Source organism: Lynx canadensis, chromosome C1 (genome assembly GCF_007474595.2).
Source record: "Lynx canadensis isolate LIC74 chromosome C1, mLynCan4.pri.v2, whole genome shotgun sequence".
Classification (NCBI taxonomy): Eukaryota; Metazoa; Chordata; class Mammalia; order Carnivora; family Felidae; genus Lynx; species Lynx canadensis.
This window is the reverse complement of record NC_044310.1, coordinates 113987506-114015476: the sequence shown is the minus strand read 5'-3', so window position 1 is coordinate 114015476 and position 27971 is coordinate 113987506. Positions and strand designations below refer to the sequence as shown.

At 42.8% G+C, this 27971-nt stretch overlaps 1 protein-coding gene across 2 annotated transcripts in view; it reads left to right on the top strand.

The window, feature by feature from the left end:
• The first annotated feature begins 907 nt into the window (after positions 1-907).
• CNTNAP5 (contactin associated protein family member 5) overlaps positions 908-27971 on the top strand; it is a 798355-nt gene continuing 771291 nt past the window's right edge. The window contains exon 1 of one of the 2 annotated variants that reach the window (XM_030326879.1): positions 908-1151. In XM_030326879.1, the coding sequence (XP_030182739.1) occupies positions 1070-1151 (82 nt within the window). In that variant the 5' untranslated portion in view covers positions 908-1069. The remainder of the gene's footprint in view (positions 1152-27971) is intronic. The other variant, XM_030326880.1, reaches the window with a different exon arrangement.

The window sequence follows — 27971 nt, the reverse complement described above, 5'->3', positions numbered from 1 at the left end:
TGTTTGTGTGTATGTGGCCGCCCTGAAAGTGCGAGCTGTGGCATCCCGGCGCGGGGGTCGCAGAGCAGGGGGCGCGGACCTGACATTAAGTCGCTACATCAAAAACCCCAACACCGCCCACACCCGTCGGCCTTCCTTAGTAGGAAGCAACCCCGGGGGAAATCCTTCAAAAATTCAAGTCTTCCCTCTCCCCTTAAAAAAGAAAAAGAAAGAAAGAAAGAGAGAGAGAGAGAGAGAGAGAGAGAGAGAGAGAGAGAGAAAGAAAAGGAAAAAGAAAAAAGAAAAAGAAAAAAGGCATGTCATTAGCTCCTTGCCAAGCTTTCCACGGGAAATTCGCTCTGGCCGCTGCGTTCTGTCTTGCAACTCCCTGCAGAATCCCTAGGGCAGCGGCGTTCTAGGAAAACCTGGGGGAAAGGTCAGCGCCTCTGCTCCCCCCGGGCGGGGGCGGGGCGGCAGGGTGCGGAGGGGAGGGGAGGGGAGGGGAGGGCGGTGAGCGCGCGCGGGAAAGGGGCCCGCGGCCCCCGGGGCAGCCGGAGCGCACGGCCGCCGCGCGGGGCCTGAAGGACCCGCCCAGGCCGCTCTCATAGGAGGGCGCGGGGCGGGCCTGGCCGGGGGCGGTGCCGTGCGCCCTGCTCGCCTATAAGGAGCGGCCGGCCCGGGTGCGGATCCCAGCGCCCGCGGCCGAGGTGCAGCGGCCGTGCGCCCGGCTCGCCGCCTGCTGTTGCAGCGGGGCTCGGCTTTGCGCCTTTAAGGAGGGGGAGCGGAGGGCGAGGCGGACGAGGCGGGCGCGCACAGCGAGCGGCAGGTGCGGGCCCCGCAGCTCCAGCCGCAGCTTCAAGGCAGACCCCGCTGTGCTTTCGGTGGAGCTTCTGGACACGGGATGGAGTGAAGCAGCGAGTGGCTCTCCTTGGGGGGGCGGGAGGGGGCCAGGCGGCGCGCAGGAGAGAGGACGACAGGAGTGAGAGAGAGAGAGAAAGAGAGAGAGAGAGAGAGAGAAGGCGCAGCGGCAGCCGCGGCCGGCGCCTGCGAATTTGGGATCCGACTGGGAGGGACCGCTTCCTCGGGGGAAATGGATTCTGTACCACGGCTGACCAGCGTTCTCACTTTGCTGCTCTCCGGCTTGTGGCATGTAGGATTCACGGCGACAAATTGTGAGTACCAGGAGCTGGGAGCGGGTAGGTGAGGTGGGGAACGCGAGCGTGGGAGAAAGACACTCAAGTGTCCACGCGTGTTCAGTTGTGCCTGCCCCGAGCAGAGGGGAAGGGGGGCGGGGGTTGCTGATTGGTGTGGTTCCATCCCTCAAACCATCCCAAAAGTTAGCTCCGATGAGCCAGCCCCGCCGTGTTGCCTGCCCTTCTCCCCGAATCGCAAAGTTCCGGGGAGAAGGGAGGGATCGCCTTCCTTTAGCCTCAAGCCAGCTCCGCGTTCTACGCCTGCCTGGTGTCTAAGCAGAGCTTTTCCTGAGAAGGGCCCCGGGTTCAGATCGTAGGCACCGAGGGCTGTGAGCTCCCCGAGATACAGATGCTCCCGGCCACCGCGCTGGCTGATAGCGGTGACAGTCTCCGAATGCGGCTGCCTGGGATTTGCAGTGTGCCCACTGCCTCACGAGACGCGGCTTTCAGCTCTCCCCCAGGCAGAAAGCTTCAGTTGGGGTATCTCGCAACCGAGAGGCACCGGTTTACTGGGATTGGGAGTTTTGGCCTAAGAGTCGTGGCCCAGTGTAGTCAAACCACAAGATCAATGGCTGCCCCTGTTCCAGAAGGAAGAGCTTTTGATGCACACTCCACCCCCAAAATCTTTGTGCCAAAGAACACATAATGAGTATGCACTAAGTGTACCCTCTGTCGTCCAAGCTCTAACCTCAGCAAGTGCAAGGCATTTAATTTAATAGGCAGGAAGGCTGGACACCTGGGGATCCGCCACCTGCACTGTGTATTTAAAGAACCCAGTTCGTCAAAGTTGAATAAATCGCTGGAGCCATCAGAGGTTCAAGCTCAATTGCTCAGCTGCCTCTCTAGGCAGAGAGAGGGAAGTTTTTCCAGCTTGGGAACTCCTAAATGAGAAAGAACGCAATTAAGCCATCTGTGTTGTTTCCAAAGATGGTTTATCAAGGTTCCTTGAGTTTCTGTGCTTGCTCCCCTCTCTGCTAACCCGTCCAGGAACCTCAGAATTGCTTAAGCACGTTGGGACATGACATCGCTATTAGAGAAAGATGGGAAGACTACTTAGTACTTGTCAATCCCCCTATATCACTCCTCACCCTCTTAGGTCCAAGAGGACCTTGGGTAAGAGGTACTCAACCCAGTGTTGCATCTCAAGGGAGGACATTTAGACAAATGTTGTATACTGGAAATGATCCAAAGCAGAGCCAGAGTCTCTATCTGTGATTGGAAGTTTTGGAGACTCAGAATCCATAGTTATAAGGTATATGCCTTATAAAGACACTATGAAAGTTTGTATTCTAAAGGAGGGCTAAAGAGGTCAGTCTCTCTAAAGGGAGGAAGGAGCCAGAGGGACTTAGTTTAGAAATCATTTCAGAGAATAGAAAGAAAATGGTTAGAATCTGATGTTTCTCTTTTCCCCCTCCTCCCTCTTTCCCCCCCTCCTCCCCCTCTTCCTCCTCTTCGTTCTCCTTTTTCTTCTTTTAAGTGAAATTGTTCCCATGGTGCTTTAGAAAAACATCTAAGTGGTTTAGTTAGAGGAAGTTAGGCATGATGCTGAGTTAGCCTGTCTACCTCCTAAAACACTAGAGGTCAGTATTGTCCTAATGATGCAAAGGTGTAGCCGTGAAATGGCTCTTTTTCCTTTAGCACATTTACTTCTCTGGAAATAGTGAATATTTTGAAGATCCACAAAGGTGGGGTGAGGAATAAGGGAGAAAGAGGTAGAACATACTCTGTAGGAATGTGGTTTGGGCTTCCTTATATAGCACCTTTTCTTAAGAGCAAAGGAAAAAAAATAAGTTGCAGAATGCCATTTTCTGTAAATTAATTGAATTATGGTTAATATGTTGTAATAATGCTCATGAAACCTACATGGCGTGGATTTAAAGCTCGTGCTTACTGATGCAGCAATAAAGCTAATTCTTAACATTGAAAATGGAACTTTGTGATAATGAGCTTTAGTATTTCATCAGGTGACAGTTTGATTTCCCTATTTCCAATCAACATTTCAATTGAGGGTACACTGCTTGCTAAATATTTGGGGGTCGGTGTTCTCAAAGAATGATACATGTTTTTTATCATGCCGAACAAAATGCGTTAATTCAATAGAATGGCAGCAGAAAATTGCCTCTCAAATCAGTGTATCTTGGTGGTCTTCAGAACCTGTGTTGCAGAACCTCTAAGGAAAAAAAAATTAACATTCCACAATTCTCCCAGACTTCAATTGTGCACACACTTTATCCATTAAATACAGGGCTTTGATTTACTATTTATCTACAATCCATTAGCAATTATATGCATATACTGAGGAAGATAAATCTCCTTTCTAATAGTCAATTTGTGTAAGTATATAGGTTATTTGGAGAGTTTTTTTCAAGATTTTTTTATATTTTGAAGTAATATTTTCCCTCATTCATGACAGTAGCCCCCAAAATGGGGTATTTACCCAAGATGCTAAATGGTACCTAAGAATGCCTGTGAACTTTGTTCAAATAAAAACAACTTTTAATTGTTTACATTATTCTAATAATAATGTGTTGATATTACTAGTGTGTGTAGAATGAGTGTGTGTGTGTGTGTGTGTGTGTGTGTGTGTATGTTTAGTTTTCTCATAATCTGACCAAAACTTGGGTGTTCATCTGTAAGAGAGAAATGAATGCTTACCCAATTATAGATTTTATAAGTTTCTAATTACACAAAATTAAAATAAAGTCAGGTTAGAAGGCCAGCTACAGAATAGATATTAGGAATCTGTGCGGAGAACATAATTACCAACCAGTAATAAAAACTCTGGAAATTCCCCCATTCCAGATTTTCAGGATATTAAGTAGCTACAACATCTCCTTTGGGTTTACCCTGAGGGAGTTAGTTAATTTCGAATGTAGCTATGATAGACCAGCGTTAAATGAAAAACCATTTTACATATAATATCAACTCCTTTGACACAAGAAGAAACAATGTGACTTGCTGGTGTTCGAGTGAAAGTAGGAGTTTGAAATGCTGACGGGTTCTAGCCCTGGTTATGCCACAGCTAACAGGTCAGACGCCTGTCCGGTTATGCAACTTTCCCTGTACTCAGAGGCTTGGGTATAAAACAGCTATTGAGATGTGTTTCTTCTCCCAAACAGAACAGCAGCTCAATATTTTACTGAGAAGATTCTTCAAATATTAGGTATGTTGAAAGACTATTATAATAGAACTTGCACTCAGAAGATAAAAGCAATGCATGGGATACTCACAGGGTCACTTTCCGTTCTATTTTTAACAATCGTCAGATGTTATGTGATTATGACAGCCTTAATTTTGACCCAGTAAGTCACTTTGAATGATCCTCAAGCATCTTACCTGCTGGTGCTACATACCAGGTTCAAGGAGATAACAGCCTTGAGAAAGAAATAAACAACTCTTTATTCTCTGATGATGCCATTCATCACAGATGGAACTTCATCTAAAGTATCCTAGGACGTCACTCCAATTCATAAACATCTTCAAGTAAAGAGATGCGATATACTTTGAGTGATCTGAAGCTTCTGCGCAAACCCAGTCGATAGGTAAAATTATAAATAAACAAAGATCAGGCTGACTTTTTCCAGCAGGAGAGTGTTTGAGGTGTACTTTTGTGGCATTTACAGTCAGCAGAAGTAAAGGAAGCACTACAAGGGTGATTTGGAAGAGTCCTAAAGATTTTCCCAAGGTTGAACAGGCTAAGCTGATCTTTGACGATTCATGTGAACTCTCTTTCCCTTCAACCCTTAGAGCCCCCATATCCAAACCAGATTCATATTTTCACCATTGGAAAATATACCTGAAAAACTAGAAGAGGAATGTTCACACCAGGGTATTATGAGAAAATTGGTTTCCATTCGAATAACCTCACCCCAGCCCCTATTCTCATTCAAATGAATAACTCTCCTCTAAATTGACGTTTTCTTTCTTTTTCATTCCAGCTCTTCCCAATTGCCTTTTCTTTCTTTAGTAGGACCCCGTTTTCCTTTTCTACATCATTTTACTTTTCAGTGCCCCTTTGTTACAAAACAAAGCAATGTGATATCGTTTGAAATGTTCCTAAAAGCTTTCACTGGTGATCCAAAGCCCTGTAGCTTCTTTGCCAGAACTCTGCTGAAATATGGCTAGAATATAGGATGCTAATTATCCCTGCCAGTTAGGAAGATGGGGAGAGGGTCCAGTTACCACAAAGATCATAATAGAGTCATCGTTCACTCAATGAGACTTTGTCCTGAAGATTCTGTGTACTCACTTTGAGCCAGTAATAGCATTTTTAATACATTAGGGAAGCTGTCTTCATTCATCAGATCTCTGACACCTTCCGGCAGGTGTCCTTGTAGAGGTTATTGACTTATCCTAATGATCTTGGTGTATTAACTGAAGGAGTTGTATCGAATGATTATTAAGGTCCTATCTAGTCCTAATGTATTTTTGTCTTTAACTCCTGATGTTGCCTACTGGTCATTCCATTTGGATGCTTCTGTGATGGCCATGCTGAAAATTGTTAAGCAATTATATTTAGAATAACAACATAATAGGTTTTAATTCCTACTAACTACGGTGCACTTCGTATCTCTCACTTCACATGCTGTGTCCACATAATTTGGCAAGGTAGCACAGCTAGGTAGACTTTATTAAATCCAGTTTATAGATGAATGAATCTAAGGTTAATAGAAGTTAATAATTTTCCCAGGATCATAAAACTAAGCAATGAAAAAAAAAATCAGAATTTGGACCTGTGTCTATCTCCAAAGATCAGACTCTGCAAGCTATGAAATTAATTCCCGTGCATTCAGTTGGGGGCTGTATGTGAGTTGGCAAGTTGCCTTGGGATCCCTATGGTTAGGATAGTCTCCATAGCTCTATCCATAGTAAAGGGCAGGGAGGGAGCAGTTTCCACCACAGCCAACTCCTGAGTTATACACTACAAAAAAAAGAAAAGAAAGAAAGAAAGAAAATTGGAATCTAGATTTGATGCTAGATCCCAAACGTCACAATGGTCAAATATAAGAGGTCTTATATCTGGATGAGCACCAGATGCTTTAGTTTTCTTTTAAGTTTCAATAAAAAACTGGATGGAGGAACAGCATAGCCTTGATGAAGACTTGTAAGCACGCGCGCGCACACACACACACACACACACACACACACACACACACGCTTTCCCTCTACTGGGTCAAGTGCCCCTATGTATGACTTCTCATATTTCCATAACACTTCTGTTAATCCTTGTCTCTCCACATAGGTGCACGGTTCCCCAATTATCGTATTTCATTTGAATGTCTATATTCAGTACCTAAAACATTGGCCGAAGGAATGGATGAGAGAATCAGTGAATGGTTTCCAACTAAGAATTTGAACAAAAATTCTTCTATGGTCCTGTTGCTAGAGTCTTTTAAAATGTATTTGGCTTGTTTTTTTTTTTTTTTTTTTTTTTTTTTTTTTTTTTTTTTTAACTGGCAAGTATTACTTATTATTGTTTTGGAAATGGTAAGAAGACCTGACCTCCGTACCGAGTTTGAGCTAATTTTATTAACTTGCTTTTGCAATTTTAATGAACATTTCCTATATAAGCTGGAAACATACAAATATATAGCCATAAAAATCTTTCTTCATAGCCCAGGGTTCAGTATAAAAAGGAAAAGTTTGAATGCTATTTAACAGGATTTTAGTAGTAAGTTACTGGAAGGATTTTATTTTATTGCATACTGACCACATGACCCCCAAAACATTGTCCTGAGCCTCCAATGTCACCCCTCTAAGCTGTGCTTGGAAGAAGCTTAAAGTGTTAATAGTTCATATATGTCACTCATTTGAAAAGCTTATTGAAGAAATGTGTCCCAACTGAAGGCTCTCTTTCCTAAACTCAGGTTTTTCTAGAAACCAGAGAAAGTAAGATGAATAAGAAAATATAGTCTATGATCTCAAGGAACTTTGCACACGGGCAGCCAGAAAAATAAATCTTTAATCACGTCAAAGTGATAAGTGCTAGAACAAAGATAAGCACAACGTGTAATGTGAGAGACGAAATGAACATCTCAAACTGACTGGGGCATCAAGGCAGGCTCTTGGAGGAAAGAGACTTAGAAGTTAAGACTTCAACAGAGTCAGATTTCACTCACTGGAGAAATGGGGTGGGGGGTTGGGGAGGTTATCACAAGCTGTTTGTATGAAGGCTTAAGAGTAAGGTTTATTTTTGGTGACTAATCGTGGGAGCAGGCTCTAGGCAAACGGACAGAAAAATTGAGAAATCGGTAAGCAGGGAGGGGAGCTCATCTTTGCCGTTGAAGCTGTGAAGCTTCATTGAAGGATTTTGTATATGTAATTCGATAATACAGAATCAGGTATTTTTTTTTTTTTTTTTTTTATCACTGTATGAAGCGTAGACTGGACTGGGCCAACACTAGCGGCAATAAAACTAGGTAAGAGATGATCACGGTAACTCAGGTGATAATAAATATGAGCCCAAAGAAGGAATTTTCAGAATCTGCAGAGGTCACAAAGAACCAGAAAGCAAGCAATGGCCAAGCCCATTGAAAATATAGGGATATATGAACTAGTAAACTCGCAGAAGGCACAGATTTGTGGTTAAAATGTATTCTATAACTGCTTCCATTGTTTTTGACAAATGAGAGCTATAGATGCTAGAAAAGGTGCTCTGTTCTCTGAAATGAAGTTCTTCTCTGGGAATACCAAACGACCATATTCTCAGAGCAGTATATTTCATATTTGCATGACACTCTATAGCACATGCTGTCTGTATCCATCATTCTGATGCATCTTGTAGTCTGTAAATTACGCTGGATTTTGCCAGCAGAGTGAGAACTAGTCATTAAGGAATGTGTAATTAAACCTCAGTGTTTCTGTTCTTGATCCCCTTCTGGTAGGGGAGGGGGTAAACCAGAGATCATGGCTATGATCAGTGGCCGCTCTTTGGAAAGAGAAACAAAGGGAACTTGGGTGTGCCACCTTGACTTGCTATCATTGGTAATTGATTTGCTGGCATAAATTCCATGTCTCTACATTTCTAATTGCTTTTGTGCATATTCTTGGGGGTTGATTAATGCCATCTGTTCACTGGATCAGCTGAATTGATTGAGTTTTAAAGGATGACAACAGTAATGTTGAAGAGAGGGAAAAAAACGAAAGGGAAATGCCAAAACACACTCATGATGTATATTATTTTTAACTATCCACCTTTGGAAGCAGAAATATCCCTTTGAAGATGGTCCAAGGCAAATAGCAGTCTAAAGGAATTTGCCTAACAGACAGATGCTGGTAGGTGTTTGTCTAGGCCACTGTTTGCTGAATATACATGTTCACTTCTCTCCCCCTCCACCCCCTTGCCCCTTCCCTCTCTCCCTCCCTCTCCCTTTCCCTTCCTCTGTTTCCCACTCCTCTCTGTCATGTGGCCATGCATTTTTGATATTACGATTGGCTCTTCCCTGAGCTCATGATTGTGTTAAGATGTGAGAAGGGGGGAGAAAAAAAAGTCTGTTATATTCTAGCATTTCCTTGTTATAAACTATGTGGGCACAGTCACCAAATGTGAAGCCTCCCATTAAGGCCTATTCTAAGGTCAGGCCTGACAGGGATCTGCCTCCCACAGGGCATTTGGGAAAGCCCACTTGATTCCAACACCCCCTACCCATCTGTCCCCAGACAGTTCTTCCGCCAACTCCATCAGTGCCCTGAATCTGTAAATACAGGAGAAAGCCTTTCAATGCACGGAAATAATCCTTAAGACACAAAGCCCCGCTGGAGAGAAAATATAGGGATGTATATCTATGCTGATCTATACTTCATGGGGAAGAACAGACTTTTTCCTGAAGAAAAGTTAATAGAAGAGATGGTGCTGGATAGCTGAAGAAGAGAATGTTCTGAGTGGGGGAGGGGCAAGGAATGGGAATGTTCAAGGTGTCTAAGAGAAGTGTTACCAACTTCCTGGTTTTGCCCAGGACCTGTCATATTCCAAGCAGGTAGGCAATGGGGCAGCAGTGAGGGAGATTGGGAGGGGTGTATGTCATAGAGTTCTGGGTTGATTTAATTCTCACTCAGCGAACATTTCCTATGGATACTAACATGGACCTTGTAGAGTTAGTACGAGGATAACGTGAATTACTCTATACAAAATGCACATGATGTGGGAATTAATAGTTAAGCCTGTTATTATAATTACGAATGAACCTCAACATGGATTCTCTCAGGATCAGTTATAATACAAATCAGGGCGAAGATGTTTCCATTCTCAGGCAAAGGCAGAAGGGCTTACTCTCCCTTCATCTGGGTGAGCAGACAGCTGAGGGATTGGTAAGGCAAATAAAAACTTGTTCTCATGTTAACTCCAATGTCAAGGGGACTGTGGGGAGAATCGGTCTCCACCTGACAGAAACATGACTGTTGGGATTCCTCACGTGTTTCCTGAGCTCCTTCAGGGTATGACCACAGCTTCAGGGCCATGGCCAGTGAACCTGCTCGCTGAAAAGCTCACAAAGAGAGCCTCATGGGAGAGTGGAACAGGGAGATCCATCTAGAAAAAATGAGCACATCCCTTCCAGAAAAGTGAGCAGACCTTTACAGATAATATCAGCATTATGGGGGGAAGTGACCTTGATCAGACCTTGAGAAAAACTGGTAAACCAGGGCAGGAGTCATGTGAAGTATCCCCAGTGTCCAAAGCCCTCTGTTTATAGGAGGGTCGGGCAGGAGGTCAGGAGAAGCTTCCTCCCGTGCGCTGCTGAATCCTGTATGGGGTAGATAATAGTAGATATGCTCTTGTTAACATTAAGTTATAAAGTCAGGTGCTGGTACAATGATTGGTGAATCATAAATGCTTCTTCCATTTTCAAGTGAATTATTCATTCATTCATTCATTCATTCACTCATTTAAAAAATATTTATGAAACATCTGCTGTGCATTCATTTCTGTGTGCATTCCTAAAGCCTTTGGTTCACTGACTGTCTGTGGATGGGGGGTTAGGATTGCTGTCCATGTAGTGCCAGAAACAACAACAAAACAAAACATAACAGCAAAACATAACAGTGTTTCTTCAAAACAAGACTGTGGCACCTTGGCCTCCACTCTGTTCTTGACCAGTTTATTAAACAGCCTTTCCTGTTCCTAGATCACGTCTCTCTGCTTTCTTGTCTTCGGTGTCCTTCTCCTTGGCCCTAATTCACCTGCTTCTTTTTTTTTTTTTTTTTTTTTCAACGTTTATTTATTTTTGGGACAGAGAGAGACAGAGCATGAACGGGGGAGGGGCAGAGAGAGAGGGAGACACAGAATCGGAAACAGGCTCCAGGCTCTGAGCCGTCGGCACAGAGCCCGACGCGGGGCTCGAACTCACGGACCGCGAGATCGTGACCTGGCTGAAGTCGGACGCTTAACCGACTGCGCCACCCAGGCGCCTCTCAATTCACCTGCTTCTTAATGCTCCTTCCTTTTTGTCTCCCCTTGTCCCATCCCTCCCTTCCTTACGTTCTTCTACTCTTCTCTTCTTCCTTTCTCTGCTCCATCTCTATTGCTACCTTTTTTCATCCTGCCTTGTCTCAATCAACATTTAATAAATGGCTCGTTTTTGTGTTTTGTAGCCAATGCTAACACTTTTCAAACTTTTCCACTGAAGTGCCACTCACCAGAAAAAAAAGAAAGAAAGAGAGAGAGGAAGAAAGAAAGAAAGAAAGAAAGAAAGAAAGAAAGAAAGAAAGAAAAAGCCTGAAACCCCAGGGGATCCTTGATTCTGCCCCAAGTAGCCACTGAAGCATGTAATTTCTTGAATTTTTGTCTTAAGCTCTCAGACACATTTGCATTCTGTTATGCATTATAGCCATGTTTATACTATGATGAAAAAAATATTTTCCCAAGATCGCCAATTAAAAATGGATGAGCAAAGTTGATTCACTTAACCCATGGCAGAGGGCCACATATGCCCAGAGGCACAGGCCTGAGCTTTCTGGCTCTTTCTTTCTCCCTACGTGTGCCTTCCAGGGCTCCTGTGTGGCGAACAACTTCTCTGTGTCTCCTGTCATTTGGAGCAAAAGCAACTTCATTTGCCATCAACTGCGACTGGTCTGTGAAATACACATTATGCTTAATCAATAATGGGAGGTGAGAAGGGCTTATCCATTCACAGGAGGAAAAGAAAGCCACAAGCCTGCTAAGTGAACGGAAATGGAGCTGTTTGGAGGGGCTGTGGGCAAGAAGTCTGTTGAGTCTCTTCCAGGTCCGCCTGCACCCCTGCTGCAGTAACCTGGAGATGTGCAAGCACATGCGTGAGGTTTTACCCTTGAGTGAATGAGCTCTGCCAGGTTACAGGATTGGGGTCAGCAGGGCAGATTCTTTCTGATTGGAGACAGGCTGAGCTCACCAGGATATGAAAAGAGAGATTAATGCCTCTCATTCTACAACAATCAGGAACCTTTTGACACAATCAAAAGAAATGAAACCAGCAGATTGGAATGTTGGAACACTGGAGATTAGAGATAAAGTTAAGTCACATGTTCCGGAACACGTGTTCAGAAACCTCATCCAGTGCCCGGGGTGGTACCTGATGAGGTCTCCTTCTGTTTCTCCCCACAGTCCTATGGGACAGTCATTGCTCCATTGTAGGGTGAGGACGTGCTGGCTCGGATGGTCAGATTATTTACCCAAGATCCAATAGCTAGGAGGTGGTCACACTGGGATTATAGTGCACATTTCCCCAACTGCAAAGTCTGTACTTGTTTTCACTCTACTTGCTGTTTTCTCGAACCCAATGCCAAGGCTGAGCCATTCTTGAACTGGAGTTGATGTTCAGCCTTGCAGAGCCAGCCTTCTGTCTGACCCAGGGTGAGAAAACCCTTGTCAGGCTAGACCTACAGACTCCTCCTGGTGTCCAGGTTTACCTTTTCCTAACCTTACAGGCAATCCTTTCTACATCTAAAAGTCCTCGTGGCAAACACCTCCTGTGCCTCTAACCGTTTGTAAAAGTTGATTGCATTACTCATTAAAGCTTATGCCATCAACTGTCCACGGCCAGGCTCCGTGCTGTCACTACCAGCCCCATGGATTCCATGATCAGTGCCCACTGTTAGTGTCTGTTCAGTTTCAGCCTCCTTTGAGTACTTCCTCAGTCAGTGCAGTATTTCTTTTTCATCTACATCATACTGCACTGCTCTTGGGATTTGTTAGTTGGATGTTCTGGGGGTTTTATTATTGTTGGTTTGTTTCTGTTGTTCAACTTCGTGCTAATAAGAAAAACTGTATTTGTGATACTCAGGTCACAGGTTCAAATAAGGCAAAAATTGGATGGCCTTCAGATCTGTTCTGCTTCTTTGGGCTCTAGTGTTCATCCCACACACAGCTCAGAAGGTCCTTTCATCCAGTGGGTGTAGCTGGGAGGCTGTGTTTAATAAGTACATACCCAGTACCATCATTCTTTGCACAGACTGGGTGCAGTGATGAGCCCCTGCCCTGTTGTCCTTGTAGTGTCTCCTTGATGGAGGAGGTCCATGTGTGGACCTCCTTTTATCACAGCCTGCTGGAAAGCCAGGCCAGGCAATTTTCTGCTTTATTTTCCAACTGTCTGGTGCTTCTCCCTTCCATCTGGGCTGTTGCTTGGCTCTGTTGTGAGGTCTGTCTTTGTGTGTCTCCTTTGTCCTCTTTTTCAGCTATTTTCTTGTCTCAGTGGACCTTCTTGCTTGGGTTTAGAGAGGCTAAGTGACTCGTTTGATGGCCAGCACTCTCACGGTCTTGCCTCTTCTCCTCTATCTGTGACTGCTTCAGGAAAGGACACTGAGGCTTACATAGACGCTGTGTTCTAGCTCTCAGAAAGAATCAGTGTTTCAAAGAATAAGACCTTAAATATTTAAAAAAAAATTTTTTTTTCATTTATTTATTTTTGAGAGATAGAGTGAGACAAATTGAGAGTAGAGGTGGGGAAGACAGAGAGGGAGACACAGAATCCGAAGCAGGCTCCAGGCTCTGAGCTGTCAGTGCAGAGCCTGACACGGGGCTCGAACCCACAAACCGTGAGATCATTACCAGAGCCGAAGTCGGACACTTAACCGACTGAGCCACCCAGGCGCCCCAGGCCTTAAATATTAAAATGTATTTCAAGAGCAGAAACTTTTGGCTTCCAAAATGAAATCTTACATCGAATTTCTGTATGTGAAAGAAATTGCAACGATTGCTGTTTGGGGGAAATAGGGAGAGGACCTATAGAATTCCACGGCTCAGTCTACTCTTCTCTTGCTGTTTCTTTGTAGAAGTACCCTGTGAAAACTTAGCCTTAACTGCAGGAATCTCTGAGCTTACAATTTTATGAAAAAGTGATTAGGCATAGGAGAGTGTTGAGGAAGGAGGAGAATGGCAGCCTCCATGGTGGCCAACATTTGCCGGTGTGCCAGCAGCAAGGCCACCCTAGGTGCCTAGCATCTGCGTCTGCTTGGAACAGTTGATGATTGCTATTAAGGTTATTAATTTTTTTTAGTTTGTTTTTTAAAATGTTAATTTTATTTATTTTTGAGAGAGAGAGGGAGAGAAGGAAAGGGGCAGAGAGAAGGAGACACAGAATCTGATTCAGGCTCCAGGCTCTGAGCTGTCAGCACAGAGCCCAACGGGGGGCTCAAACCCACGAACCGTTGAGATCATGACCTGAGCCGAAGTCGGATGCTTGACTGACTGAGCCATCCAGGTGCCCCAAAGCTATTGACTATTTTAAATATTATCTCTGCCCAGGTGCCTATTGTTAATACTCTTTGAAAATCTATTTTTGTCCCGATGCAATTTTATATAAGTCTTAGGACAAGAAAAGCTTATTGGCATTTACAGAATGTAAAAGATAGCTTATCCAGGATGTGTCCTTTTGTTTTGATCTCCTTAGTTAATATAGTTCTTATTATTTTAGAGAAATATTATCTTGTAAAGGCCCTTGAATTATCTACCTCCATCCCAGGTATTCCCTTTGGACCATCTCAAAAGAAGGGATTTCATGTTAGCATATGGTGACTAGCAAAATAACTACTTGATAGATTGAATTAAAGCATAGACAGCTTCCGTGAAACCCAAGTGCAGACAGCACCTGGATGAGGGACAGTATAGAAGCGAACCCCTGAATGTGGCAGTCAGTTCACCCATAACTGGGCGGACTGTGAATTGTAACCACAGGCTTGTGTTTGCTTATAATGCTGTGGATTAGGAAGTCACACTGACTCTAGACTTATGCTGTACTTGCTTAGGAAAATAAACCCCCTAGCAAACTCCAAATGTTCTTGCTCTGCATCCTTAATAGAAGTTAATATAATAAATAATTTAAGATAATATATATGCATCCATATATATATGTATATGTATAATATATTTGAGTTATTATTCATTTTCTTTCGTGGTTAATGTACCAGGTAGAGTTTTACATGTGTATACACTCTATGCAACTGCTTATTCTGGAAAATGTCAAAATTTATTATCCCCCAAGGTCAATATTGACTTGGGTGTCGCCTTTGTGAATATTTACCTCTGCAGATAATGAATTGAAAGGGGCATTTGGATGGAAATTAATATCTATTTATTTTCTGAAATCGAATATGTTTTGCCAGAAAGGTGGATAGATGCTGGGCAGAGGGGTGCAGACACCTCCCACTGGCTGCTCTGGTTCAGGGCGGTATTCAGTAAGCATCCTTTGCATCCTGATTTGATGTGGTTATTTTTTTTTATGGTTCTTTCACATGGTTCTTTTACCTAATAGACAGAATGCAGATCTTCAAATATATTCAGCTTGACATTTCAGTAACATAATCGGGAGATAATGATACGTGAGCATATGGATAAGTATACATGGGATTAATGAGCACCTTGGCCTTGGAATTTATGTAGGCCAAGATGCTGTTACCTGAGAAACTCAAAGCTCCTTCAACAATGATCTAATTAAATGAAACATACAGGAAGAGACATAAAATTGCAAAATGGCTCCTTTGGTTTTAAGGTATCGAGTCTTTGTCTTCAAATGCCCTATGGCATGTCGTGTGTTTTGGAGATGTGATATGTATGTCTGTGTAAGCCTGTGTGTGCGTGTGTGTATGTGTGTGTGTGTGTGTGTGTATGCACCTGTGCAAGTAAAGTGCTTGCTTCCGTATTAACAAAAGTTAGCACCACATGTTTTGGCACCTTCTAATATATCAAACCAGGTTGAAATTCTCTCTAAAATTTGAGTATGCGGGATGCCTGGGTGGCTCAATCACTTAAGCATTTGATTTCAGTTCAGGTCATGATCTCACAGTTGGGGAGTTTGAGCCCTGCCTCAGGTGAGATCAAACCCCACTTTTGGTGAGCACAAGCCCTGCTTTGGGTGAGCCCTGCTTCTCTCTGTCTCTCTCCCTGTCTCTCTGTCTCTGCCCCTTGTGGAATTCTCTCTCTCTTTCTCTGCCCCTTGTCTTTGCCCCTCACTCACTTGTGCCCCCCCAATAAATAAACAAACAAACAAATAAATAAATAAATTGTGAGTCTGCAATAAAAATATTTCCTGCTGTTCTTGTCATCACTGTTTTAGCCATATGCATACACACACATACACACATTGAGTAATCTTCTGGGTTACAAAGAACTGATAAGACATTTAAATGAAAGTGTAATTGCGGCAGGTGCTGTGTGCTGTCATATAGGCATGGCATGTACATATGTTTCTCTGTACAAATATTCACATACATTGTGTTCCTGATTTTCTCCTTTATAAACAAGACGGATTAGTTTGCCTGTCATGTCAGCACATCTTCTCCAGCCGTTAATGGCCTGATAAAAGATTTGGACTTAGGAAAGAATATCATAATTAAGCACACAGACTGTAGCTTAGTAGTCAAGGGAATAGACCACTGTGCAAATTCATTAGTGAAGTTAATCCAAAAAACATCAGAGCATGTGAAACAAAATCAATTTAAGGGGAGAATGTATAACTCTATTGATGTTCTCACCCTTGTTGATACATTGTTTGGGGTAAAGATTTCTATGTTTTCTGTATAAATATCAATTTTATTGGATAATTCAATGTGACTTATTGGGTTCCTATAGCTAAGTGTTTTGTGGCTTCTTTGGGAAAATGATGTCATTCTGCATATGGGGAAATAAAAACACCTCACTCGATGTCCAATGAAACTCCCATTTTACACACCTTCCAATTCTCATTCTAGATTAGAAACCAAAGCCAAGATGGCGCCTCTGCTTTTGTTGTGCTAGAAAGACTTGATTCCTAGAAGAAGCCAAAGGCACTGGGAAGTTTCTTTGTCATTGTTTACATGTGCTTATGCATACATGTCTGTACAAGACACATATGTGCTCAGTGTCAATTAATTTAGTTTGTGCTTCTCTTAAAAAAAAAAAAAATCCTGATAGTACTAGATCAGGAGTTCTCAACTGGAAGTGATTTTGCCTCAGGAAACATTTGTCAATGTCTGGAGATATTTTCAGTTGTCACCTCTGGAGGCTTGCTACTGTATCTTGTGGAGAGAGGAGCCAGGGATGTTAACTAAGCATGCAGCCGTGCACAGAAATGCACCCCCACAACAGAGAATCGGACAAGTATCTAGTCCAAATTATCACAGTAGCCAAAGTCTGAGAAACTCTAGTGAGATCTGTCAGTTATTTATGGACTATCATGTGTTAATTGAAAAAAACAACACACACGCACACACACACACACTAAACCTTTTTCTAACATCTAGTCCTATTGCAAGAGCCTTAGAATAGAAGAAGGAATATCCTGGTCCTGATTTCTCCACTTACTGGCTGTATGACTGTGCTCATCATTCTATGTTTTTCCCAAGCAAGGTTGATGGTATCTGCCCTATCAGGTATTGTGAATAACAAATGAGAGAGGGAGTGTCTTTGGAGAAGCTGCACACATATATTTTTGATATACTGATATTATATATATATATATGTGTATATATATATATATATAATATTTTTTATCAAAAATATTTTATTTTTTGGAGGAATAATGGTCTGGCTATACTGTCCTGGTAGACTAGACAAACAAAGGATAGCAGGGCGATGTAGGCACAATGTGAAGAGGGACCAAGGCGACACATCCTGGACTGGGAATTGCAAGGTAAATTTCACACTATTTTTCAGTTTTTCTAGTTACCTTGTAGTTCAACTTTCAGTCTTGAACATCATCTGGTCATGCCACTAGTCAGAGTGCCACGGTGCCCCCGTGCAGTAGTGAAAATCTGTTTCATAGCAAAGCATTTTCTAATTATTTATCTTTTTTTTTCTTCTTTTGATAGCCCCATGCACACACACACACACACACATGTAAACATATATATATGTAAACATATGTAAACATATACACACACACATATATATGTACACATATATGTTTACATATATGTATATATTTGGGAAGTTCTGGGAAGAAAGAAAATGTGCCAAAGTGGTCTATGACTGGTGCTTCCTGACATTCAGGAAAGGCCAGGAACCAGTCTATTCAGATGACATTTTTCTACCTCATCTAACAACTCATAGATTAGTTAGATAAGGATCCTGGCTTTGATTGCTTATCTACTCCAAGCCAATCTTCAATTTTTAAAAGCGGTTAAAGCAGAAATACAGTGTTTAATTTGTCTTCTCAATGGAAATGGGATGATTGGCCTTGGCCTCTACTGGATTTCTGCTTTTTGAAAAAGACAGGTTATAAAAGCCAGAAAGTGCAGAATTGGCAAAGAGACCTTTGAAGTTCCGTGATGAAGCCGTAACGTGTATAGCCCATGTAGATCTCCACATTCCCTAAAAGCATTCCAGAGAGTTGGCAGCTCCATCCTATTTTTTTTTAAGTTTATTTATTTATTTTGAGAGAGCGAGAGATAATGAGTGGGGGAGGGACAGAGGGAGAGAGAGAATCCCAGGCAGTCCCTGTGCTGTCAGCACAGAGCCTGATGCAGGGCTGGATCCCATGAACCGTGAGATCATGACCTGAGCTGAAATTAAGAGCTGGACACTCAATGGACTATGACCCCTGGGCATCCCTATCCTACATCTTATAAGCATAGAACTGTGACTTCACAAGATAGCTCACTTTCCTCCACAAAAAATAAAGTTCATAGGGCATCCTTTCTCCCTTTGTGCCCAAGCCTGCACCCATGCACCACCAGACCACTGACCTTAGCTCTGCTCACCGGGGCACCTCACGCCATGTGTCCTCCCTCATCATCATGATTTTTCTGCGAGTCCATCAGGGTAGCACCCCCATTTGTCTTGGTCTTCTTTTATTTTTCCTACAACATGGTTCCCCCTCCTTGCACTTCCCACCATCACGTTCCACTATTTTGTACACATTCTACTTTGTCAACGCTGTATTTAAAATATAGTGTCCACAGGCCACCGGGGCAGCTTAGTCGGTTAAGTGGTTGACTCTTGATTTCAGCTCAGGTCATGATCTCCCAGTTTGTGAGTTCAAGCCCTACGTCAGGCTCTGTGCTGACAGTGCAGAGGCTGCTTGGGATTCTCTCTCTCCTGCTCTCTCTCTCTGCCCCTCCCTTGCTCATGCTCCCTCTCTCAAAATAAATAAATAAACATTAAAAAATTAATAAAATATAATGTCCAGAATAAAACACAGTCATTCCTCCAGACTTGTCTTACTGACCTGTGGGAGCCACAGTGTGGTGACCATAAGGAAAGCCTGGGTTGCAGGGGAGTTTCAGAAAGGTTTTCCAACAACATAAAGCTTTAAGTTGAAAATGAATCAAGCTAGAAAGCACCGTATAGCTGTGTCGTGTAAAGGCCATTGGTGTCTTTTCTGCATTAACTTAATTAGCCCTCTGTTGATATAAATGGTTCTCTTCACTCTGTTCAAGGATATCTTGCAAAAGTTTTTCTTGTTGGTTTCTCCTAAACCAAGTAAACTAGAAATTTTCATCTTACCTCTATCTTCAGAGATTTCCCCGATCCAGTCTTGGGCCTCTCTTCTGTAGTCTTCATTACTATTACTTTCCTCTGAACCCTTAAAGCTGGTACTATATATATATACACTATATATATATTGTGTATATATACACTATATATATACACACTATATATATATATATAGTATATACAATATATACATTGTGTGTGTGTGTGTGTATATATATATATATATATATATATAAAACATCTTTAAGCTCTTAATTATATACTGCCTTTTATCGGCCTCAGTTTTGTTTCTTTTCATCCAGAATATGTCTGGTTGCAATTTATCATAAGGAATCATAGTCTCTGTTTATAGTATTAGTAGCTATCATTATTGACTGCCTACTGTATACCAGGCTTGTCATTAACATGCATCACCACTAATTGGCCCCACAACCCTATATGGTTAATGTTTACCAAGCACTATATTCTTTCCACTGAGAAGAGAATTTTAGACCCTTGCTAGGAGCTGAGATTCTAACAGCTTTTTAATGTATAATTCCAGTTGACTGGAGGAAATCACATTCGTTTCCCAAAAAATTTTGGAGTACAGTTCCAAACTAGGAACTGATTTTAGCTCTTGGTGTAGACACACAGTCAACTTCTGAATGTAAACCATGGTCACTTTGATAGTGGCAGACAGAGTCCCACCAGCCTGGGGTTCTACCCTCCCAAAGCCATCTTTATGGAGATACCTGTATTGGTCCCTACTCAGGAGCACCCCCACTGTGTGATTTTACTCTTGTTTAAATTTTTCATAAAGCCCTATGGTTGTTCCTGTCTCCTGTACTGTCGTGATGATGGATGCTGTGAAATGATCACAGCATGTTTGGGGACACGTATTATTCAGGGTGACCTCATCTCTGAACCCAAGCTTTTCAACTGTAGCTTTAGCATTATTGCCATCACAGAAGAAAGCAATGATAATAAGGAAAGACACACACTGCACACACACACACACACACACACACACACACACACACACACTAATTGGTTCCTGGAGAACCAGTTTCATTCAAAGGTTAAGAAATGCACGTCATTTTGTTATTTAAGAAAATAGAAATGTTCTGGAGCAAGATATAAAATATCACGGAATTTTCAAATGAAACCTAAGATTTCAAACATGTCTCTGGCTTCAAAATGTGTATCCAGTCATGGTTTAAAGGCTCATTCTTCTCTGACTTATGGACTCCTCAGGAAAAAACTTGGTAAAGAATTTCTGAGTCCATTTCTGTGGGCATACGTTAAGCCTTTCGGCTTGTCCTCCAGTTGAAAATTTCTTTCTCAGGGCACCTGAGTGGCTCAGTCGGTTAAGCGTCCAACTTAGGCCCTGGTCATGAGCTCAAGGTTTGTGGGTTCAAGCTCCCCATCAGGATAGGCACTCAGTGCAGAGCCTGCTTAGGATCTTCTGTCTTCCCCTCTCTCTGCCCCTCCCCTGCTCCTGTGCTCACTGTCTCCTCTCTCTCAAAAATAAATCAACATCAAAAAAAAATTATTTCTCTAAATCTTTTTTCCCCTTTAAGGCAGTTACTAGATTGTGTTACAACAGAATGATGTTATAGTTGTGTGTGTCTCATTTCTCATCACCCACTGATCAAAGGACACTGTGTGGCTAATGATAACATTAACTTAACTCACCTTTTAAACTCTAACACCAGTTTTTAAACATACCTCCGCTACTGGCTTTATGTGTAGGGGAAGAAAGTGGAATGAAAGGACATGACAGAAAGCCCATATCTCGCCCCAGCTTCCCACCCATCCTGACCTTCTCACAGAAAGTCCAGCCGGGACCATGCATTAGCACTCTCCAGGATTTATATTTTGTGTTGAAGAGGTGCCTGTGACTCCCCTGAAATCGTGGATGGACTGCTGTGTCTGTGTATGCATCTGTGTGTTCTTGGATAAAGGGCTTATATTTCACCTGATTTCCAAAACATGTCCGTGACCCAGAAAAGACGAAGAGAGAAAGATTTTGAGAGCCTCATTACCCTGCGTGTCCTCAGGGAGGGGAGGAGGGGAAGGTCTTACTCCAGATGCCAGGGATTGTGAATTTTATCTGTGTGTGCATGAGTGAAGCATTCTTTCCCAGCTTTTGACAGGGTGGTTGTGAGCTCCTTGCCCCCCCCACCTACCCCGTGTGTGAGGAGCCCCTCAATGAGGACAGCCATATAAAATCTAGAAGACAAAGACAAGAAAGAGAACCTCTGAGATTTGACAGTTTTGCCAGTGGCCAAATATGCACGTGGCAAACAAGTGGGAATTTATACAGATGAACATTTTTTATTACAAAGAAAGGAGATTTAAAAAACTTATTCAGAGCCTGTCCCTTTGTCTTTTCCAACCCCTCCCCTGCCATGCCTTCATAAAAGAGAAAAAGAAAGACAAGAACAGCTTAATGTCTAGAATTTGCAAGTCTCTGAATATCCGCCTGAAAACAGCTACCCCCCACTGAGAAATCACTGAACCTTAATCATTTTCCATGGCTTCAGAGGAAAGATGGCTGAGGTATCCATTTTTTCCTTCAAATGTCAGGTGCCCACAGCAATTAACTAATCACACTCCTACCAGGTCAAGTTACAGGGTGAGGTACATTTCATATTAGAAAAGGAGACAATTGGGTTGTTAAGGCTAAGGGAACTTTCTGGAGGGAGGGAAATGAAGAGAGGTATTTCACAATAGGCGAAAGCTCCCAGGGAGTGCCTTGACATCCCCTAAGTAATCTGTGCCTTGAGCCTCAGAAGCCAGGAAATGACAGTGAGTTTGGGCTGTAGCCCTTGGGCACACATTTTTATTAGGTTCATACTGGAATGCCCTCTAAAATCTCCAACATAAGAGATTTCTTTGATACTGAAATCTCCAAAATCCCTAAGACTAAGCGTGGGAGGGCCGCTCCTTCAAATCATCCTTCCTCAGTTATCTACCAGGGCCTAAGAATTGAGTGGTATTATGTGACAGCAATATTAAGAACACAGAGGACGAGGAAGGACTAACCTTTATGCGACACTTGGAGACTAGAAACAGTCTGCCGTTTACATCTGTTAGCACACCATCTACATAATAACCCTGTATGCCAAGTGTATGTCGAATGCGAGTTTATAGATAAGGAAACAGAGGCACAGAGAGGTAAACTCACTTGTCTGAGGTCACGTAGCTGGGAAGAGGAAATGTCAGCTCAGGCTGTCTGGCTCCAGGGCCCCAAATCTTTGCGTCAGAGATGGGCTTTATGATCCTCATTTCACGAAGGAAAAAATGAAGGTAGGTCAGGTGAATAAGCTTGCCCAAGGTTTATCACTGGTTCACACAGAGCTTGGCTTTGACCTAGGTCTGTCTGATTATACATGCCTTTTCTGGTGCAACATTCCTTCATATAAACTGCTTCTTGCATATCATTATATTGGAGTTCGGCCCTAGGGGGCATGTTGGTCCCTACCTCTGGTACCTGAATGCAGTCAAGTAGAAAGTCTATGGCTCAGCTGGATTCTGTATAAGCCTATCATATCACTCTGGAACCCCTGGGTCCCGTGTACATTCAAGTGCAGTCAATGCCTCTACTCTATGAGGTGTAAGATAGAAGCCTCTTATGCAGAATTGTGAAGTCTTCCACAAGCCGGCTGCTCTCCCTTTGCAGCCAATCTTGCCATGCACCGGGGGTGCATTTAGCAAGCACCTATTGTGAGCACTCAGTGAGTAGTAGTGGGAAAGAGCCTGCTCTGGTCTCATGACACTGTAAGGAAGACAAGATCATATGTCCTCTACGTGTCTAGGTGTAGAGGGGCTAATCCCCCCCCCCCACCGATAAAAGACAGATTCACTTCAGAAAAAAAAAAAAACAAAAAAAACCAACCCTGGAAGTTGAATATCACCTGTATCTCAGGTACACGTGGGAGAGACCCGGGAGAACTGAGTAACTCCCTGAAATGGCCCAAGCCTTTGCCTTAAATACTTTGTTTAGCTAAAGACAAAAAAAAAAAAAGTATTGGGGATGGGAGAGGCCAACTAGGGGGGATTGCCAGGAAAAGCACAGTAAACAGGAGTAAGAGGGCTGCGCGGATTTAAGTCTTTGCCATCTTCATTGAGAAGAGTTTCTAGAGGTTTATTCCTTCTCCTCTTCCTGGAACGGAGGGAGACACCCTTACAAATGGAGATTTTCCTTCTAAATGTAATTGTCTCTTGCCAGAGGGTAACCTCTACCAGGTTTCCAGAGTTTCTCCTGTGTCTGCTGTTTCTTAAAGACACAGCTCAAGATCATCCATATGCCAAATAGACATATTTGGGGGTAGCGTGTTCTGCTCCCCTTAAACACATGAAGGTGAGGATCAGAGAGGCCCATGGAGTTGTTTCTGGTGCTCTCATTATTTTCATACTGTTCCCTGGCCTTGCCTATAGTACATGCGCACATACATCTATACGGATCTCGATCACAGCCATCCCCAGGCCTGTGCAGAAACCTTCATTTCTCTTTGTTTCTCTGAGTCATTTATACATTCTTCTGTCTATGTTACTCGTTTTCCTGGCATACGTATCCCAGAAGCTAGAGCCACTGATTACCCATCTTTGTAGTAGTGATCATCTATTCCCATTGAACTTGGACATTGGGTAAGTAAAGACCTGCTTTAAAGTCAGACAAAACTGGGGTCAAATCCTAGCTCTACCTTGGAATGTCACCTTGGGAAGACCCTGTTAACCACCCTTTTCCCTATCAATAAAATGAGAATTCCTCTCCATCCCCCTCATATTTATTGGGCACGTTCCTTCCAGATACAACGCTCATATGTCATTTAGTGATTACTCTTTCCTTTTTCTCTGCATCTACTATGCTCAGTAAAGAGTTTTATTGGTTCTTCCTAAGGTACCGAGAATTAAAGTCATGATACTCTTGTTTGCTTCTAATCTCTACTTAGAGGTTTGTTAGCTAGGTCGGGGCACAGGGGTCCCTGGGACATCTGGGGGGGGGGTGGGTAGACGTAAGCTTCCTTAAATTATTTGTAAAGTTATTTGCACCTACTTTTGAATTCATCACACTTTCTAGTGGGACAAGTTAAAAAATGGCAAGGTTTATTTGTGGTTTTTGATTTTAATGTTTAGTATTTTTGAAAGAGAGAGAGAGAGAGAGCAAACAAGGGAGAAGCAGAGAGAGAAGGGTACTGAGGATCATGACCTGAGCCCAAGTTGGATGCTTAACAGACTGAGCCACCCAGATGCCCCCAAGAATGGCACGGATAATAAGCCTTTCTCTGGTACCACCATGAGCCTCTAGGTTTGTCTTATCATTTCCTTTGAATGTCCTGCAGTGACATAGAAGGAACATAGTAGAACATTTATTGTCACCAAGAAGCCCTCCTCTTCTTGCTCTTTGGAGTAAACAATGCCAAAGGTTCGAGAAGATAGGGTGCTTTATTTGCATCTCATGAGACAAGCAGAGGTGGTGTTAGTTCACGTATAAATCTTAAACCTAATGTTCAAAGAATGGCTCGTGTTTATTCTCAACCTGAATAGTCAAGAGTTTGGTGTGTAATATTTACCTTTCCATGTACAGAGCTGTGTGTTTCAAACCAGAATAAAATTGTCTGCTGTCTTTTCTGCTAGATAAAGCATAATAATATTTTTAAAAAATAACCAGCTTAGGGGTGCATCAAATCTGAGTTTAAATGTGGGCTCTGTTACATTCCCTAGTCTGGGATCTCCCTGAGCTGCTTCTGCAAGGTGGTAATGATATCTACCCTTTCTGATTAAGGAGCGAGTTAACGGGGCTCCCTTTTACGTTATACTTGAGGTAGGGTGTTGAACATTCAGTAGGTGCTCACCTAGTGAGAGATATTCTTGGCTTAAAGTCTGCAGGCTTAACCATAAGGCTGCACTACCTTGCTTTGCTAGATATTATTAAAAACGACTGTGATTATTAAGAACACATCATTAGATTTTGTTAGCATGATCGTAGAAAGGAAGCTTGTTGGAGGCCACAGTAATAAACCTGTTTCTGGGTTTTCTGGGTCCGTCCTGACAAACTCCCTAGTGCACTTGGCCTTCTTCTGTCTGCCCCTGCCTTTGTGCGTCTCTCTTCTGATGTGGGGCTTTTGACACACGGGTGAGAATGTTGAGCAGTTCGGGGCTGGGGCCCCGGTTCCTCTCAGATTTTCAGGCAGAGCTCTGGACTTTGATGAAGACTACTTTTGAATGAATTTCAATTTCTCTGAAACATCAATCTCTCAAAGTGTCTGCAGCCTTGGTTACACTTGGCACACTCTTCTCGGGACCTGGCAAGTACTGAAATAAAATTTATAGGAGGAACCCACTCAGAGACACAATCTCTCTTCAAAGTGTGTTATTTCTGAATGAGATAGGCACCAGGAGAAAATCAACAGTGCTTAATCTTAGGGATGTGGGAAGTTCTCCTGGATGCAGCATGTTAAATGTCCATGGTCAAAGCCTGAAAGAGAAGTGTGCACAAATGTTCAGTTAATCTAACATTACAGATCGCTGAGGTGGGATAGGGACTGATATAACGACATGTGACCAAGTGTTTCCAGGTGACATTATAGTCTATGTGTACATCTCCAAGAGTTCGAGGCCTTAACAATTATAAAACCTAGTTTTCTTTCCATCTTCCCTCTTCTCAAAACGAACATGTGCACAAACACAGTCCTTGTAGATAAAAACGAAACGTCCCATTATCCCATTAGGCCCAAAGACGTGGTAGGAAGTTTAATTGTTACTGGGTAAAGATCGGATGCAAACCCCCTCCCTAGTAGAAGCTTTGGCCTTCTTCTGAAAGATCCTTCACTTTATTCCTCCAGAGTACTTGATACTGGATTTCGTTTACGTCTAAAGCAGTGTGTTACCAGCAAGGGCAACTCTAGGGTGATAACCAGTTACCCAGAATATACTGAAAATCTTGTTGCCTCTAGTGCTGTGCTATACAGATCATGGACATTCTTTTTGGGTTCCTAGACTCCATTCCAACAGGTGGGTGAGGGTCCCTACACACAACACCAAGCAATTCTGAGACACCAGCAGGACATCCAAAAATTCAACACAGATCTGACACTTCCTCCTGGAGATAGCATCAGATCCCACAGCTTAAGGGTTCAGTCCTACAAGACTGCCCTCCATGGCCCTCATAGGCCAGTTGCAAGCTTCAGACTGTTACCTATATTTCTGACTGATAGCTACAGATTGGCAGTTCCAATGGCCTCCTCCTCAAGTTTGATTAATTTACCAGAGTGGCTCACTGAACTCAGGGAAACACATACTTAGGTTTACCAGTTTATTAAAGGATTTGAATCAACAGTCACATGAAGAGATACATGGGGTGAGGTATGGGGAAAGGGCATGGAGCTCCCATACTTTGTGCAGGCATACTACTCTCCACAATATCCATGTGTTCACCCAACTGGAAGCTATCCAAGCCCAATCCTCCTGAGTTTTTATGGAGGTGTCCTTGTAGAGTCATGGTTGAGTGTCACTGGCCATTGGCTGATTCAACTTCCAGCCCCTCTCCCTTCCTTCGAGGTTGGAGAATTAGGACCAAAAGTTCCATCCCTCTAACCACATGGTTGATCCTCCTGGCAACCAGCCCCTGCCCCTGGGTGGGGTCCAGAAGTCACCTTCACTACTAATAAAGCATACATTTCACCTTCATGGCTCTGAAATGTTTTCAAGGACCATGGATAAAAACCAAATTTATCTAAATGATCAAATATATATTTTGTATACATCACTATATCATGGCATATCGTATGGGTCCTGATCTTAATGACCTTTCTGTTTCTTAAAGAAGCTAAGCCTAATTTTATCAATAAATTATATGCTTTCAAACAGGGAAGCAGGGGGTATTTAAAAGAGTATTGATTGGGGGATCATATAGATTTGAGGTTGATTTCCAACCCACATAATCTACATAAATGCTGCCAGCTCCAGTTTTTTTTTTTCTTTTTCAAAATGTATGTAATAATGTCCATCTCACAGAGCCTTGGGAAAGGTCAAGTGAGACATCCAATTTACCTGCCTGACACATAGTAGTCACTCAGAAACTCTTGGACAGTTTTACTTTATTTTATTTTCTTATGGCATTCATTTTGCAACAGGAGGTGGAACAAGGTTTCCTAGACTATCTGTGATGAAGGACCAGTTCCTTCCCCATCCCTCCCTCTGGCCCCATCCATCACAGATGAATCCTTTTGTAAAAACACAACAAAATGGATTATAGAAAAGTAGAATGAAGAAAATACCAAATATATAAAAGAGACAAGCCAAAGTTTTATAGTTAGATTCCACATGGATAAAACTATGCAGCCAGTTTGCTAAATAGGTGTCTAAATACTCACGGTGAAGTTCTGCACTAATCCCATCCTGCACTGGTGGCAGAGGGTCCCCAGGCCTGCCGTGGTCTACATGTTGGCCCACAGATCACACTTGGAGTAGCACAAACTGCAAGACAGAGGTGTTGTCCTTAATGTGATTAAAAGTGGAAATCACTGAGTTACTCTGTTTGAAGCATTTACATCCTGCCAATATCTACAGAAACCAATTTTCATTTGCAAGTAATAAAAAACAAAACAAAACAAAAACTTGACCCAACGAAGTAACCATGCGTACGCAGATATCAAGGACAGAAGCAGGGAAATACAGAGTGGGCAGTCACCAGGCACAAGAAATGAAGGAATTAGGGGTGCCTGGGTGGCTCAGTCAGTTAAGTGTCTGACTCTTGGTTTCAGCTCAGGTTATGATCTCACAGTTCATGAGTTCGAGCCCCAGGTCAGGCTCTGCACTGTGGAAACCAAAGTTTCCATTCAGTGATTATGAATAATCCCTTTGCTTCCTGGTAGAGATCACCAGGCCAGTGGTGTGAGCTTCCAACTCCTACCTCTTTCACTGCCTCTTCC